Raw genomic sequence first — 15,525 nt, 5'->3', positions numbered from 1 at the left:
CTTCACAAACCTGACAAAGAAAAAAGAATATAAACAAAATGAGAAATGAGGAAAGGCATATTACTGCAGATAAAAGAAGATGAAAATAATTGTAAAATAATACTACACTGCAACTCTGGGGTGGCAAATTTTAAGACCTAGAAGAAATGGATGATTGTTTGCAAAATGCAGAAAAAAAAAAAACAAACTGACCTAGTCAGAAAGAGAAAGACAAGTACCATATGATATCACTTATATATGAAATCTAAAATATGACACGAATCTGTCTACCAAGCAGAAACAGACTCACAGACATAGAGAACAGACTTGTGGTTGCCAAGGGGGAAGGGTGTGGGGGAGGGATGGACTAGGAGTTTGGGGTTAGTAGATGCAAACTATTACATATAGAATGGATGGACAACAAGGTCCCACTCTATAGCACAGGGAAGTATATTCAATGTCCTGGGATGAACCATAATGGAAAAGGTATAAATATAATAGTTCTGTAATATTTATATAAATTTTAAAATATATATGTGTAACTGAGTCACTTTGCTGTACAGCAGAAATTAACACATTGTAAATCAACTATACTTCAATAAAAAAAAAATTAAGGAGGAAAAAAAAACTGACCTAAGAAAAGGAAAATTTGAAATAGAACAATTACCAGAGAAGAGGTTTTTTAAAGATCAAAGATCTACCATAGAAAAATGTACAGCCAAGTTTTCTCAAACCTTTCAAATGTAGATAATTTTAATATCATTTGAACTATCCCAGACCATATGGAAAAAAATGTGTGACTCCTTAGTACTAAAAAATAAAACTATCACCAGTTAGAATGGGCATCATCAGAAAATCTACAAACAACAAATGCTGGAGAGGGTGTGGAGAAAAGAGAACCTTCATGCACTGTTGGTGAGCATGTAAATTGATACAGCCACTATGGAGAACAGTATGGAGATTCCTCAAAAAACTAAAAATAGAATTACCATATGACCCAGCAATCCCACTGCTGGGCATATACCCTGAGAAAACCATAATTCAAAAAGACACATGCACCACAATGTTCATTGCAGCACTATTCACAATAGCCAGGTCATGGAAACAGTCTAAATGCCCATCAACAGACAAATGGATAAAAAAGATGTGGTACATATATACAATGGAATATTACTCAGCCATGAAAAGGAATGAAATTGGGTCATTTGTAGAGACATGGATGGACCTAGAGACAGTCATACAGAGTGAAGTAAGTCAGAAAGAGAAAAACAAATATCGTATATTAACGCATATATGTGGAACCTAGAAAAATGGTACAGATGAACTGGTTTGCAGGGCAGAAATAGAGACACAGATGTAGAGAACAAAAGTATGGACACCAAGGGGGGAAAGTGCGTGCAGGGTGGTGGGATGAATTGGGAGATTGGGATTGACATATATACATTAATGTGTATAAAAAGGATAACTAATAAGAACCTGCTGTATAAAAACAAAATTTAAAAATTCAAAAAAAAATTAAAAAATAAAACTATCAACTAATCTTACTTATGAATACAGAAGCAAAATTCTAAACATGGTATTAAAAATAGAGTCCAACAATGCATCTAACTGCTCGAGCAGGGAACAAATTCCCGGGATGCAGTAATGGTTCACTCTCAGGAAATCAGTCAACATTACTCATAACACAAAACAGAAAAAAAGCTATAATATTTTCAATAAATGCTAGAAGGCATTTAACTAAATACAGCAGACATTCTTAATTTTTTTAAAAAAACTAAAAATAGGAATAGAAGACATAAACATAATGAAGACTATTTCCCAGAAACCAAGAGGAAATTTTGCCTAAATGACAAAACACTAAAAGCATTTTAATTAATAGCAGGAATTAGACCATTATGCCCACCATCACCATAATTGGAAAGTCTTAGAAATGCACTATGACAAGAAAATGAAATAAATTGAATAAACCTACCTTCATCTCTGTGGACTAGGGTTCAGGAAACCACTGCTTGCAAAAACTGCTCCTGGAAATGTCAGTGGGCAGAGCCTTTGTGGTGAGCAATTTGGAAATGTGAACCAAAAGCCTCAGAACATTGCTTTCAATCTGGCAACTTGACCTCTCAGAACTTATCCAAAGACCAGGATCAGGGATGGACACAAAGATTGAGCTACAACATTATGTGTTACCGCAATGTTTATATTTGCAAAACATTGAAAATACCATCTTAATGTTTCTAAATATCCAACACTAAGGAATTGGTTAAACAAACTTCGCTATGACTAAATGAAGGTGGTTCTATAAATGAGGCTTATTCCACCAAGGCCCTGCCCCAGGAGCCAGTGTTTGAACCTTTGGCACCGTCTCAAATCCTGCCCATCATGCTCTCGCCCACCCACTCCCAGCTTTCAGCTGCCTCTCTGCCCATCCCACTCGATATCTTGCACCCTGCCCTTCCCCAGCTGTCACCTCTCACCTGGCTTTGTCCACTCCTCTGAAGCAGATGCTCAGACTTCCCTACCCCACACTCACTACTAACTTACATCTCCTGATACCCAGCCAACTATGTGCATCTCCTGAACCAAGCCCCTAGAGCCAGCAAATTTGAGAAGCTCAACAATTATCTTTTGGTCACAAATGTGCCCAGCCATGTGCTGGGACACAGGCCAAGAAGGAACTCATGATTCATTGGAGAAATGAGGCTGACTAGCCCATGTCAGTTCAGTGGCCCATGACACCGGGTTTTGATGAAGTAACCTCTGAATATAGGGTGTCAGGGTGGTGAAGCATGAATGACACTGACTGCTGACAGCCTGTAATTTTCCATCTCTATTATAAGCTAAAATGACAGACCTTATATCAAGCAATGATTGCATGGCTTCTTGGAATTCTCTGGCATTTTCACCTGGACTCTCTAAGATCCAGTTTCCTAATACTGATATTTTCTTAATGCCTAGTTCTAAGCTTTTCCCATGGACTTGCCATGGAAGTGTCATTTGGCCTTTTTTTTTTTTAATCACAGGAAAATAACAACTTTAGAGCTGCCCCAAGACTGAAAATGCACAGCTCTCATCATTCTAATCCGGCATTCTGCCTGCTGACCCCTCAAGGGAAGCATGATCCAAAAAACTCAAGCCTCAAACCTGCCCGAGGAAGCAGGGCAGGTGCTGTTTGTCTTGTCATTAAAGAGGCAGAAGGCAGCCCCGCTCTTAAAAGGTAAAAGCATCCAGAGCTCTAAGCCATGTGAGTCACAAAGCCCCATCACAAATTGTCCTCAGCCTCAGGCTGCAAAAATCTGAATTCTTCCTTCTGTATAAATGGCCACAACATGAAGATCAGGAAAAGTGTCTCCCCTCCCTGGTCAGAGTCTAGCATCTGCCTCCTGTCCTGCTAAGAGGGTCTGGGCTTGTCCTTGGGGTCCTCCAGGCAAAACTGCCCACAAGCTGGCCAAGCCCCTCATCTGGCTGCAGGTCTGCCACCTTTCTGGGCAATCACCTAGAACTTGGAGGCTGAAGAGCACATGCAGAGAAGGCAAGAGGACACAGCCTGGCTGGCTCAGTGTCTCCAGCCTGCCTGTGCCCAAGGCCTCAGTAGCTGATGGACAAAAGCCCAGCCTGACCATGGGGGGCTTTTTGGCAGGGCCTCCAAACCATGCTCTCATCCTGTCTAACCCCAGACATCACTTGGCTCTGTTCTGTGCTGTCACAGTGCCCTTCCCTGATACAGACACAGCAGGGACACACACCAAGGAACGGCTCAAGTCGCTTCCTGCCAAGTACGCAGGGGACAAAGTGGTACCTCAAGGGGAACAGAGGCAGCATGCTCTGTCACTACCAATTTGTACAAAACACAGGGCCTAATTCTTCACTTCTCACAGCAAGTCCCCTTTGTGAAACTGGAACCCTCCCCGGCATCCTAATCACAGGCATCTAAGTGACATGGCCAAGACACTATAAAACTCTTAGAGGAAAACATAGGAAGAACACTCTATGACATAAATCACAGCAAGATCCTTTTTGACCCACCTCCTAGAGAAATGGAAAGAAAAGCAAAAATAAACAAATGGGACTTAATGAAACTTAAAAGCTATTGCACAACAAAGGAAACCATAAACAAGATGTAAAGACAACCCTCAGAATGGGAGGAAATATTTGCAAATGAAGCAACTGACAAAGGCTCAATCTCCAAAATTTACAAGCAACTCATGCAGCTCAGTATCAAAAAAACAAACATCCCAATCCAAAAATGGGCAGAAGACCTAAATAGGCATTTCTCCAAAGAAGATATACAGATTGCCAACAAACACATGAAAGGATGCTCAACATCACTGACCATTAGAGAAATGCAAATCAAAACTACAATGAGGTATCTCACACCAGTCAGAATGGCCATCATCAAAAAATCTACAAACAATAAATGCTGGAGAGGGTGTGGAGAAAAGGGAACCCTCCTGCACTGTTGGTGGGAATGTAAATTGATACAGCCACTATGGAGAACAGTATGGAGGTTCCTTAAAAAACTAAAACTAGAACTACCATATGACCCAGCAATCCCACTACTGGGCATATACCCTGAGAAAACCATAATTCAAAAAGAGTCATGTACCACAATGTTCATTGCAGCTCTATTTACAATAGCCAGGACATGGAAGCAACCTAAGTGTCCATCAACAGATGAATGGATAAAGAAGATGTGGCACAGATATACAATGGAATATTACTCAGCCATAAAAAAAACGAAATGGAGTTATTTGTAGTGAGGTGGATGGACCTAGAGTTTGTCATACAGAGTGAAGTCAGTCAGAAAGAGAAAAACAAATACTGTATGCTAACACATATATATGGAATCTAAGAAAAAAAAAAAGTTCATGAAGAACCTAGGGGCAAGACGGGAATAAAGACACAGACCTACTAGAGAATGGACTTGAGGATATGGGGAGGGGGAAGGGTAAGATGTGATAAAGTGAGAGAGTGGCATGGACATATATACACTACCAAATATAAAATAGATAGCTAGTGGGAAGCAGCTGCATAGCACAGGGAGATCAGCTCCGTGCTTTGTGACCACCTAGAGGGGTGGGATAGGGAGGGTGGGAGGGAGACGCAAGAGGGAGGAGATATGGGGATATATGTATATGTATAGCTGATTCACTTTGTTATAAAGCAGAAACTAACACACCATTGTAAAGCAATTATACTCCAATAAAGATGTTAAAATAAATAAGTAAATAAATAAATAAAAATAAAAAATAAAATAAATGACACGGCCAGCACCTCTGACAGGATGCCTGCTTTCTCTAATAAATTACGCAGTCACAGTTCTCAGAGAGCACCTCTGTGAGGCGCATATGACAGAGACTCTCAACAAACCAGCCCAGGTGCCTGGCATCAAGGGAAAATACAGAGCCAGTCAATGATTCCAGCGTTTAGCATTTTCGTTATTTAAAACCTCGCCGCCTTTCCCAGGGTGGCCTAGGTGTTGAGAAGGTGGGACTCCCTGTCGTGGGGGAGGCTGTCTCTGAGCAGGGATGCTTAGGTTCCAAGGACCCTCCCTCAGAAGCCCCAGCACAGTCCCTCCAAGTCCTCACTCCGCTGTCACATCACGGCGGCTGACAACATGCACCACAGTCAGTCAGGGGCAGGCCTGACCTTGCAGGAGGGAGCAATCCAGGCGTTCACTCCTGTCTCCCCACTTCCCCTCCCTGGAAGGATGGGTCCCTGCCTACGCCATTCCCAAGCAGCTCCCGCTCTGCTCCTGACCCCCCCCACCCCGAGACGGTGACTTGCCCATCATCTCTCTCTCAAGCAGCCTGTCTGCTGGGGTCTCCACCCGAGCGTGCATGTGTCTGCAGGTTTCCAAGCCCCGCTGGGATGGGCCCTCACAAGGACCTCCGCTCTGTGTTGCAGGTGATCACAGAGGCCAGCACCGGTCAGGGCCAGCACCTGATCCGCACACCCTTTGCAGGAGTGGACGATTTCTTCATTCCTCCAACAAACCTCATCATCAACCACATCAGGTGAGACCGGCCCGCAATGCCCTAACCTACTCCATGCCCCAGCTCAGCCCTGCACGGGGCAGCTTCGCCCGAGGTGGCCCTGCTCCTTTCTCTTTCTCCCCCACTCTTCCTGGGCTGGCTGGCTTTGGACCCCATCAGGAACGGACAGAGAAATGGCCCCATCCCCAGGCCTTAATTGTTGAAGTTAAGGAAGGCACCCAGCTCCTAATGCCCTCAGGGGCCCAGTGAGGTCAGGAAGTCTCATCCTTGGGTGAGGACAGCAGAGGAAAGAGGGAAACAACCGTGGTTAATTGAGTACCCTCTCCTTGCTAGACGCAAGAAACTAGTAGAGGCGGTCTCGAATCTGTTTTATAGATGAGGAAACTTAGGCCCAGAGAAGTTAAGACACTGGCCAAAGTCACACAGCCAGGAACTGGCAGAGTCAGACTAAATGCAAAGCTGGGTCTCCTTTCAGTGCCCCATTTGGCCTCATTCTCTGCTAACCACACCTGTGGTTCCTCTAGGAGTCCCCAGAGCAGCCATGCAGGGGCCTGCAAGGAAACAAGGCCTCCAGGGTGCCTGGTTTGCCACCATCCAAAAGAACAGCTTAATAATAACAGCCATGGCCTCGACTGCAAACCTCATCCCAGCCTGGCCACTCCCCTTCCCTATGCATTTCAGAGAACCCCTGACATTTTCTGTCAAGGCACCACTGCCAGAAGACTGAGCATGCCCTTTTATAAAGTCATCAAGACCCAGATGTCTTGTGGCAGTGTTTATGCCTTCCTTTACTCTGACATCAAGCACCTTTTTCCAGGAAGAAATGACTCATTTTTGCAAGCTGAAGCTGGACTTGTAAAAATAGGGCTCTCCCATTCATCCTTGCCCAAGGGAGAAAATAACCACCTTATGACCTCCCTACCTCACTGCAGAGAATACCTGGGGCAGAGCCTCTAAAATGGTTGTAAATGGTAAACCCCCTCAAAGAAGCTGAATTCAGCCAGGAGTCATGCAAACTCAGGCTCTGCAGAGCCTGTGTGTGACTTTTACATTAGAGTTTCTTATAAGTATGGGGTTTTCTTTCCTGCTCTTTCCATGCTCTAGCTCTTTAAGGATGCTTTAAAGATGCTGTAAAGTGGGCATTTTCCCAACTCTGAGGCACAGCTTGTTATTCAAGAGAAAACTGTGGAAGAGATTTTTCTCTACTCCTGTAGGTGTACACAGCACCCAAAGGCCTCTGCAAGTGAGGGGTTTAGGCAGAGGCTCTCACAATCAGAGGGAAGTCCTGCCTGGAATCAGGCCCTTTTGCAGCTCACAACCAGCCTCCAAAGAGGAACTTCACAAAGTCCAGATGTGGCAGCTTCCACCTACTGACCTCTTCCACTAAAGCTCCCTCTTAGATTTAATCCTCCCAACAGCCCTTGGAAGGAACTACCCTCTTTATATTTGTAGGGGCTTGAAGAGGCAAGCAACTTGCCCCAGGCTCTGCAGCTAGCAGGGCACCGCAGCAGTGCCAGGCCATCTGGCTGTAAAGGTAAAAGCTGTCCTCAGCCCCAGCCCAAAGGGGCTTCCTGTGACCAGCATCATCAACGTGGCCAGGGAAGAGGCTGCCCTCAACCCTTACCCACGTTCCTCTCCAAGGGTAAGGGAGCATGGATAGGACATCTGTCCTTGTTCTCTTGCATCTGCATCCCCAAGTTCTGAGCCAGCCGGTAGTCCAAAAACCACCTCAGATGTAGACTCACCTATCCCGTCCTCCTAGCAGGCAGAGTCAGGACAGACACCTCTTGTCCCTTCCCTCCAGCCACAGGCCCACCACTTTCCAGCTGCCACAAGGCCTCTGGGAAGCTGAATCAAAGGCATCCCCGAGGCAGAAGCTGCTGAGGCACAACCATGCTCTTCCTTTACCATTTCTAAAGATGCGCGCATATTACGAGAGCATAAATCCAGGAACATTTTGTAACTCGACTGCATTTGGTTTGAGATCATAGATGAATCGCTTATCAAGCCATCTCCTGCAGAATGGTAGATCTTATTAATAGGCTGTTAGATCACCAAAGGGTTATGAGAAAGGGAAAGAGAAAGGATGCCATTGTTTGAGACCAATGACCTATCCCCTAACCCAAAAAGTCCTCCTGACCTCTGACCTCAGTTCACGTCTCCTCCCAGGTTCGGCTTCATCTTCAACAAGTCTGACCCTGCAGTCCACAAAGTCGACCTGGAAACACTGATGCTCCTCAAGACCATCGGGCTGCAGAGCCACGGCTGCCTGCCGCAGGCCATGGCCCACACCCACCTGGGCGGCTACTTCTTCATCCAGTGCCGACAGCACAGCCCCTCTCCAGCCGCCCCGCAGCTGCTGCTCGACAGCGTCACGGACGCCGTGGTCGGCCCCAACGGCCACGTTACCGGCACCCCACACACGTCCCCCGATGGGCGCTTCCTAGTCAGCGCCGCGTCCAGCAGCCCCCAGCTTCACGTGCAGGAGATCACGCTGCGGGGGGAGATCCAGACCCTCTATGACCTGAAAGTGAGCCAGGGCGTCTCAGACGTGGCCTTCCAGCCCTCCTTCACCCAGGGCGACCGGTACTACGTCTACGCCACGCTGGAGACAGAGCCGGACCTGCTCTTCCTGGAACTGTCCACGGGGAAGACGGGCGTGCTGAAGGGCTTGAAGGAGCCGCCCGCGCCCGCGGGGCCAGCCCGAGCCTGGGCCGGGCCCCGCAGGATCGTGAGGGACAGCGGGCTGTTCGGGCAGTACCTCCTCACGCCGGCCCGAGAGTCACTGTTTCTCATCAACGCGAGACAAAACGCGCCGCGGTGTGAGGTGGCGGGAGTGAAGGGGGGGACCACAGTGGTGTGGGTGGGCGAGGTATGAAGCAGCCACGAGCGCCGCCTGGTACTGACACCGCAGCCCCAAGCAGGCACCCTGTACATTTTTACAGACAAAAGCAAAAACCTGTATTCGCTTTGTGGTTCAACACTGGTCTCCTTGCAAGTTTCCTAGTATAAGGTATGCGCTGCTAACGAGATGGGGGTTTTCCGTTAGGACGTATGATTTCTGCCTTGAGCTACGATGAGAATATGCTGCCGTGTAAAGGAATCATTTCTGCGCCCGGCTACGCGCCACGTTACCTGGGCCGCCATGGAACCAGGAGCTCCCGCTTTCCAGGCGATGCTTCCGTCGGTTGCCTTCACCTAGTTATTCTCCAGGGTCCGGCCAGACTTCACCCTGATGGTGTGGCCTGAAGACACAGGCTCCCCGGGGCAGGGCTCTCCCTCCTGGCGTGAGAGCCACATCGCCCTCGCTCTGGACCTCATTTTCTCCTTCGCGGTTGCTTCTTGCTTTTCTTTCCATTTGACTTGTTGTAAGCCTGAGGGAGAGCCAACAAGACTTATTGCATCTTGGGGGATGGGGAAATCACTCACTTTATTTTGGAATTTTTGATTAAAAAATAATTTTTTATAATCTCAAATGCTAGTAAGCAGAAAGACGCTCTCCGAGGTCCAGCTGTATCCCTCCCTGCCTTAGGCCATGGCTCTGAGAGTCACCACCCCACATCCAGAAAGAAGACAATGACCATCAAGCGATCGTGGTCCTCTGCACCAGGGACACCCCCAAGTGCAGATCAGGCCACCACATTGGTAAAGGCTCCGTTCTGGGTTGGGACCCCCAAGAGACCAAGACAAACCCTGCGTGCCTGCTTTTCACTACTGAAGGGGGACATTTATTAGCCAGCCCAGTACCCCAGATTCAGGGCAGACCAGGCTTGCCTGGAAAGGTGTGTGCGGCCTGCAGAACAGCTGCCTCCAGGCTCAAGGCAGAAACCCGAAGGATACAAGTGGGGTTCAGGCGGGTTCCTTAGGCTATCCCTTTTAAAACCCCATTTCTCTTCTCCCTGTGGCCCTCGCACTCAGCTCTGGCACCCCAGTCCCTGCATCATCATAGCACAGACAGCACATTTCAGTAAGTGTTTCTTACACATGGGTCCCTCTCTCCCCAGTAATACACAAGGATACGGGCTGGCACTGCTGCATTATTCCCAAATGTCTCAGGCTGTGGTAGGCTCTCCAGTGGGCATCAAAGAAGTACAACCCAACAGCCCCATGAAGACAGCCCATATCAGAGAATCTCGGCAAGGAAGAGGCCCCCTTGGGCTCTCAAAACGCCCCTTTCCTTCTCGTGCACATCAGTGGCCAAATTGCACTTGTATGCTTTCTGGCTTGAGTGGTCATTTTCAAGCCACCTGAAGTTGGAAGAGGTGGTCCCATCACAGACACATTAGGTTAGATGCCTTCACCTGCCAACATGGCCATGAGTTTCCTGGGCTGCTGAGGAATGGCCCCTTTCAGAGAAAAGAAGACATAGACCTTGCCTCACTGGAAACAGAGCTTCTCACTCCCACCTAACTACCCAGCCCACCTGCCCGCCACAGAATTCCCGACATTGGCCAATCCTCTAGTGTGTTTCATTCATCTCAGTCCACCAAACTCTTGTCCCCCACAACTCCCAGGGTGTGCCTAGACAAATACATTCATAGATTTTTTTTTTAAGATACAATATGTAGATATAGGTTGAAGAAACTGACCTCAAAAGCCTAATATTCAGTTTCATAATAACTGGGATGGATGGAAAACACATCTCACCTTTTTTTATTCCTGCCTCAATGTCTTGACACATTTTCTTCCAAAGTCCCACTTCTATCCCTGAAATTCTCCAACTTTCGTGAGCTTCTTCCTTTGGAAAACATCTTCTGAACTGTGGCAGCCCCTGGAAGAAAAAGAAAGTCTCTGAGCCTACATGAGGAAGAGCCCACCAACTGCCAGGCCAGAACACTGGTCCCTCTGGACTGCAGGATTGCTGAGTAAAAGACCAATCCAGTCCCAACTGGCCTTTTCAACTGGGAGTGACTTCAGCGGCACCTGTTCCTTTTCCACAATTCCTTCCGCTTCTAAGTGTGTCTGGAAAGCTTCTCTGCCTCTCGTTGTCGTAACTGTGAAGTTGCAAAGGTGAAGATGGCCAGTTTAGGTCTTGCTGCCAGCATTTCAGACACAATTAAATAGGAGCGGGGAATCACAACCCTGAAAACTGTGAAATTTGCAAATTCACAAAGGCAGGAAAGTCAATGCTTTTTCAGCAGTGCAACGGACTGAAGGGCTGGCCAGGACTCCACCTGCCCCTTTCTCCCACACATTAGCCCCAGCAGAGGCTCGTGGAACACAGTTTGAAAGCCACTGGGGTACGAAGTCATCACAACAGCCAGCGATCCTTCTGATGAACACAAATCATCGGCTATCTACTAATATTTCACATTAAAGGAGTATTCGTTTTACCAAAAGAATCACCCCCAAAGCCACTTACGTGATGAACTATTTCAAAATTACTGGATTTTGAAATAAAATTCATTTCACAAAAATTCAACGTAGATTTTTTTTCAGACTAACAAACGGAAGTAATCAACACCTACGGTGACATTAAAGATTTGAAATGGAAGCCTTCATTCTCCTTCTGCCCAAGTGAGCAAGACCCCACATGGAGGTTCTCGGTCCAAAAGCCCACGCAGCCACCCACGGATTGATAGTGGGAAGAGAGATTTGTCTGCTTCTAGACGCCTGCATGGACTTTCTGTGCAAGTAAGCTTGGCTGTGAACCACACACAGTGAGGCAAATGCCATCATCGCAGCCCCAGTAACACTGAGCCAGCGGGCCCTGCCTGGGGCTGGCCCAGGCTCCTTTTTTAAGGCTCCAAGTCATTTGAGGGTCCTGCTACTTTCCCCAAGCCCCCGGAAGTAGCTGGAAGAGCCCTGTAAAGTCTAGGCTGGGGCCACACTCATACCAAGCTTCATATTCTGTGACCTAGAGATAGCATCACGGGAGACAGAAGCTCAGTTCCTGCAATCCCCCCCCCCCAACCCCATCTCAGCCTCCCAGATCCAGGTAAGTGCCCTGGAGGACAGCACTCCAGCCCAAATAAAGCCAAGAACCGCCTGCTGCCCTAGGGAATTGTAACTGCTGAGTCTTCATTGAGGAAAGCAGCCTAGAGTTGGCTTCGTGTGGCCCCCACTTCTTTTCTGCTGACCAAATAACCTGTGAACTAAAGGAGATTTCAGAACTGAGATGTGAAACAGCTTCATGATGGATATATTTTTCTACAAGGGGCTTAAATAGTAATCCATTCATTTTTCACAATGTGTTTCATTCAGATACCACGGACACTGCACCATTTCATTACCAAATCCTACAGCTCGCTCTCCCATCCTCCTCTTCAGAAGCCAGCCTCCAGGAGCAACTATACTGCTCCCAACTCCCTCCTACACATCCACCAATCTACCTCACATCCTCCTTCTTGCACCCGGCACCTCCTCCTTGCACCTGGCACCTCTGAGCCAGGAGGCCAGACAGGTGATGTAGGATGACAACGATGCCGACATCGATGGCAAAGTCCTTTGCCATCCTCCCCCACCCAGGACCCCAGATCCCACTCCAAGTGCAATCAGAACCCACTGGGACACAGCCACTTGCTACCCAAAATCACACCCCCCAAACCCTAGCTCACAGCCCTTTGGAGTTAGGTGACCAAGACAAGCGAGAACTCAGAACTGTCAGGGAAGTTGGCTATTATCAGACAGAAACTGTCAGACGGGAATAGAGACCATAACATCTCAGCCAAGCCCTTAGAGGACTGAGCTACACCTCCCTCCATCCTCACTTTGTTCTCTGCCTTTCCCACTCCCTTCCTACGCCTGGGGCCTCCTGCTCATGAGCCAGTCCTACAATTCAAGGGGCAACTCACCTGACCACCACACCAGCCCCCAGTGGCCTTTGCATGCTGCTTCCTTGCTTTGGATACAAGTGAAAAGTCACTCATAGGGCCAGATGTTATTATTTGCTCCCAGATTGGCACATAGGCAAAGCAGTTTTGTTCAAGAAAGTCACTAACTGCCTTGATTTCTCTCCAAAATCAAGAGATCATAGAACAGAGGGGCTTAAAAAAGTTCAAGGGGGAAATATACAGTGCTTATACTCAAGGTGTGACTGCAAGACCCCAAATACCTGGTGGAATGCAACCCACTTCCTGCTTTTGTCTACACCAGGTTACCTGCCAAGCCACTTGAGGATTTGCGCATCTTATCTGGGCCTTCAGGGTTTAGGTACCAGCCACCCAGCGGACACATGGAACCCAGCAAGCACGGTTTCACCCATCCTTTGGACCTGTGAGCAGCATTGGGAATTAAACCAAACACAATGTGTGAAATTATGGAAGATAGGGGGAGAGCAGAAATTGACCTCCAAAATTCACAGCAAGGCTTCTTTAGCCAGCACAAGAGTGTTGAGCACGTGCGTGGTTTTTGGACAAACCGCAATTCACATACCCCTCTTTCCAAGCTCACCTTGACTCACACGAGACCATCCCTTTCTGCTGTGGCCCCAGGGAGCAGGCCATGCCCTGGAGGGCTGTAGAGGGCTCAGTCTGCAGGCCACAAAGCAATAACTGTCGACTCAACCCTACCCCCAGCCCAGTGACACGCAGCTCTCCACATGTCACCAAGGCGGGATCAGACAATGCTGCCCAGTGGGGGCACTGTCTTCAAGATCATTTCTGAGGAATGGCAACCATTATTGGCTGGATATGGGGCCCAAGAGCTCTCAAATGAGAAAATTTCCTAAATCTAAACCTTCATGCACTGCCCAGCGTGACATCGACCATAGCTTTAAGAGTTGTTTGTCCCTTGCTACTTCAGCTGCTTCAGAGAGGTGAGGGACAGTGGTCTGCAAGTCCCCCACCCCAGACCCACAGCGCAGCCTTCTGTGGTGCCCCCGACCCACACCCTGACTGCCCGGCTCCAGCGGCTGGCCAGCCCCCTCTCCGTTCCTGGCCTTGCCCCTTCACACCCCATCTCCCCCTCCCCCGCTGCTCATGCTTCCTGAAGGCCATGTGAGATGATCTAAAACCAGACTAGGCATGGAGTTTTGCTGCTGTAGTCACACACGCTGTGTTCATGCTATAGTGTAGTGAACGACCCTCGAGATATGCAGTCACACACACACAATTTGTCCCGTTAGGATTCTCATCCTCCCCCACCTCAGAAAACTTCCAGATCTCTTATGTCGAGGCAGATTACATTATTCTGAGCAGTTGTGTAGACTCCAAAATATATTTTCTGTAATCACTGGTATTTCTCAAAAGGCCACCTGTAATTACTATACATGTGAATTTTTCCTTATTTATAAAATATATATAAATTATTTTTAATACATCAACTTTAGTAGAAATTTGTACCAACACAGCAACTGTATGTGGCATTGGAGATAAGTTTGTGTTTACTTTGATGTATCGCACAGTATTGGACACACCATGTATTTGCAGTACCACTTGATATAAAGACGATTCACAGATTATCATAAAGTATTGTCATTGTAAATGCTCTTTTTCTGAGGACTTTACAATAAAACGTGACAAAAGTTACCTTTTTTGGTGCCAGTCTGTATGCACTTGCTAAAGTGAGAACTGATTAAGACAAGATTACTCGGGGGCCTTCTCCCCCTTCTCCATCGCCATTATAGGTCCATGATGGTCAAAGCAAAATGGACACTGCTCTGGCCCAGTCCAAAGAGAGCCTGGACAAAGGCAGGCATCTGACCCCAGAAGTCTCTCTTCCCCACGTTGAAGTTTCAGGTCCCAAAATGTACAACTAACATCTGGCTCAAAACTTCTCGTCATCTGCCCTGCAGGCCCTTAAAATCCACCCCAGCCCCCAGACTCTTATCCATTTCTTGACTCCAGTCACTCTTGATTCTTACTGGGGCAGACTTTCCAGCTAGGATGCAGAATGTATAAAGTGCTTGGTAATCACCAGGCTACCATGTGGATGGAGCACCTGCTATGTGCCAGCATGGCGCTAGGGAGGGGGACCCAGGGCCGCACAAAGGAGACACAGTCCCTGCCCTTGGTGAGTTTCAAGTCCACTGTGCCGTGACCAGTAGTGCAGGTTCTACAAAGAAACACACACACTCTGTGTGTATGTGTGTGCGTGTGTGTGTGCGTGTGTGTGTATGTGTGTGTGTATGTGTGTGTAGGGAAAGGGAGATATAGTTTAAGGAATTGCCTCGTGCAGTTGTGGAGGCTGGGAAGCCCAAATCTGTAGGGCAGGTGGGCAGCTGGAGACCCAGAGAAGAGTTGCATTTCAACTCCTAAGGCAGTTTGTTGGCTGAATTCCCTCTTCTTCAGGGGAGCTCAGTATTTTGATTTTAAGGCCTTCAACTGATTGGATGAGGCCCACCCACACTATGGCAGGTAATCTGCTTTACTCAAAGTCTACTGATTTGTTAGAGAGGAGTCAAGATGGAGGAGGAGTAGGAGAATGTGGAGTTCATCTCTCCCCACAAATGCATCAAAAATACATCTATAAATGGAAAAATTCTCACAGAGCACCTGCTGAACACTAACAGAGGACCTTGGACACCTAAAAGCACAAGAAAGATTCTCACATAACTGGGTAGGATGAAAGAAGGAAGGAAAAAGGAAGAGGAGAGGAAGCAGGATGGGACCTA

General features: G+C 47.5%; 1 protein-coding gene across 2 annotated transcripts in view; it reads left to right on the top strand.

The window, feature by feature from the left end:
* The window catches only part of FSTL4 (follistatin like 4), a 435,003-nt gene extending 420,582 nt beyond the window's left edge, over positions 1 to 14,421 (top strand). For both annotated transcript variants that reach the window (XM_036848961.1, XM_036848959.1), the window contains exons 15-16: positions 5,884 to 5,993; positions 8,142 to 14,421. In XM_036848961.1, the coding sequence (XP_036704856.1) occupies positions 5,884 to 5,993; positions 8,142 to 8,850 (819 nt within the window). In that variant the 3' untranslated portion in view covers positions 8,851 to 14,421. The remainder of the gene's footprint in view (positions 1 to 5,883; positions 5,994 to 8,141) is intronic.
* Positions 14,422 to 15,525: the final 1,104 nt, after the last annotated feature.

Source organism: Balaenoptera musculus, chromosome 3 (assembly GCF_009873245.2).
Source record: "Balaenoptera musculus isolate JJ_BM4_2016_0621 chromosome 3, mBalMus1.pri.v3, whole genome shotgun sequence".
In the NCBI taxonomy this organism is placed as follows: Eukaryota; Metazoa; Chordata; class Mammalia; order Artiodactyla; family Balaenopteridae; genus Balaenoptera; species Balaenoptera musculus.
This window is presented reverse-complemented; position numbering and strand designations above follow the sequence as displayed.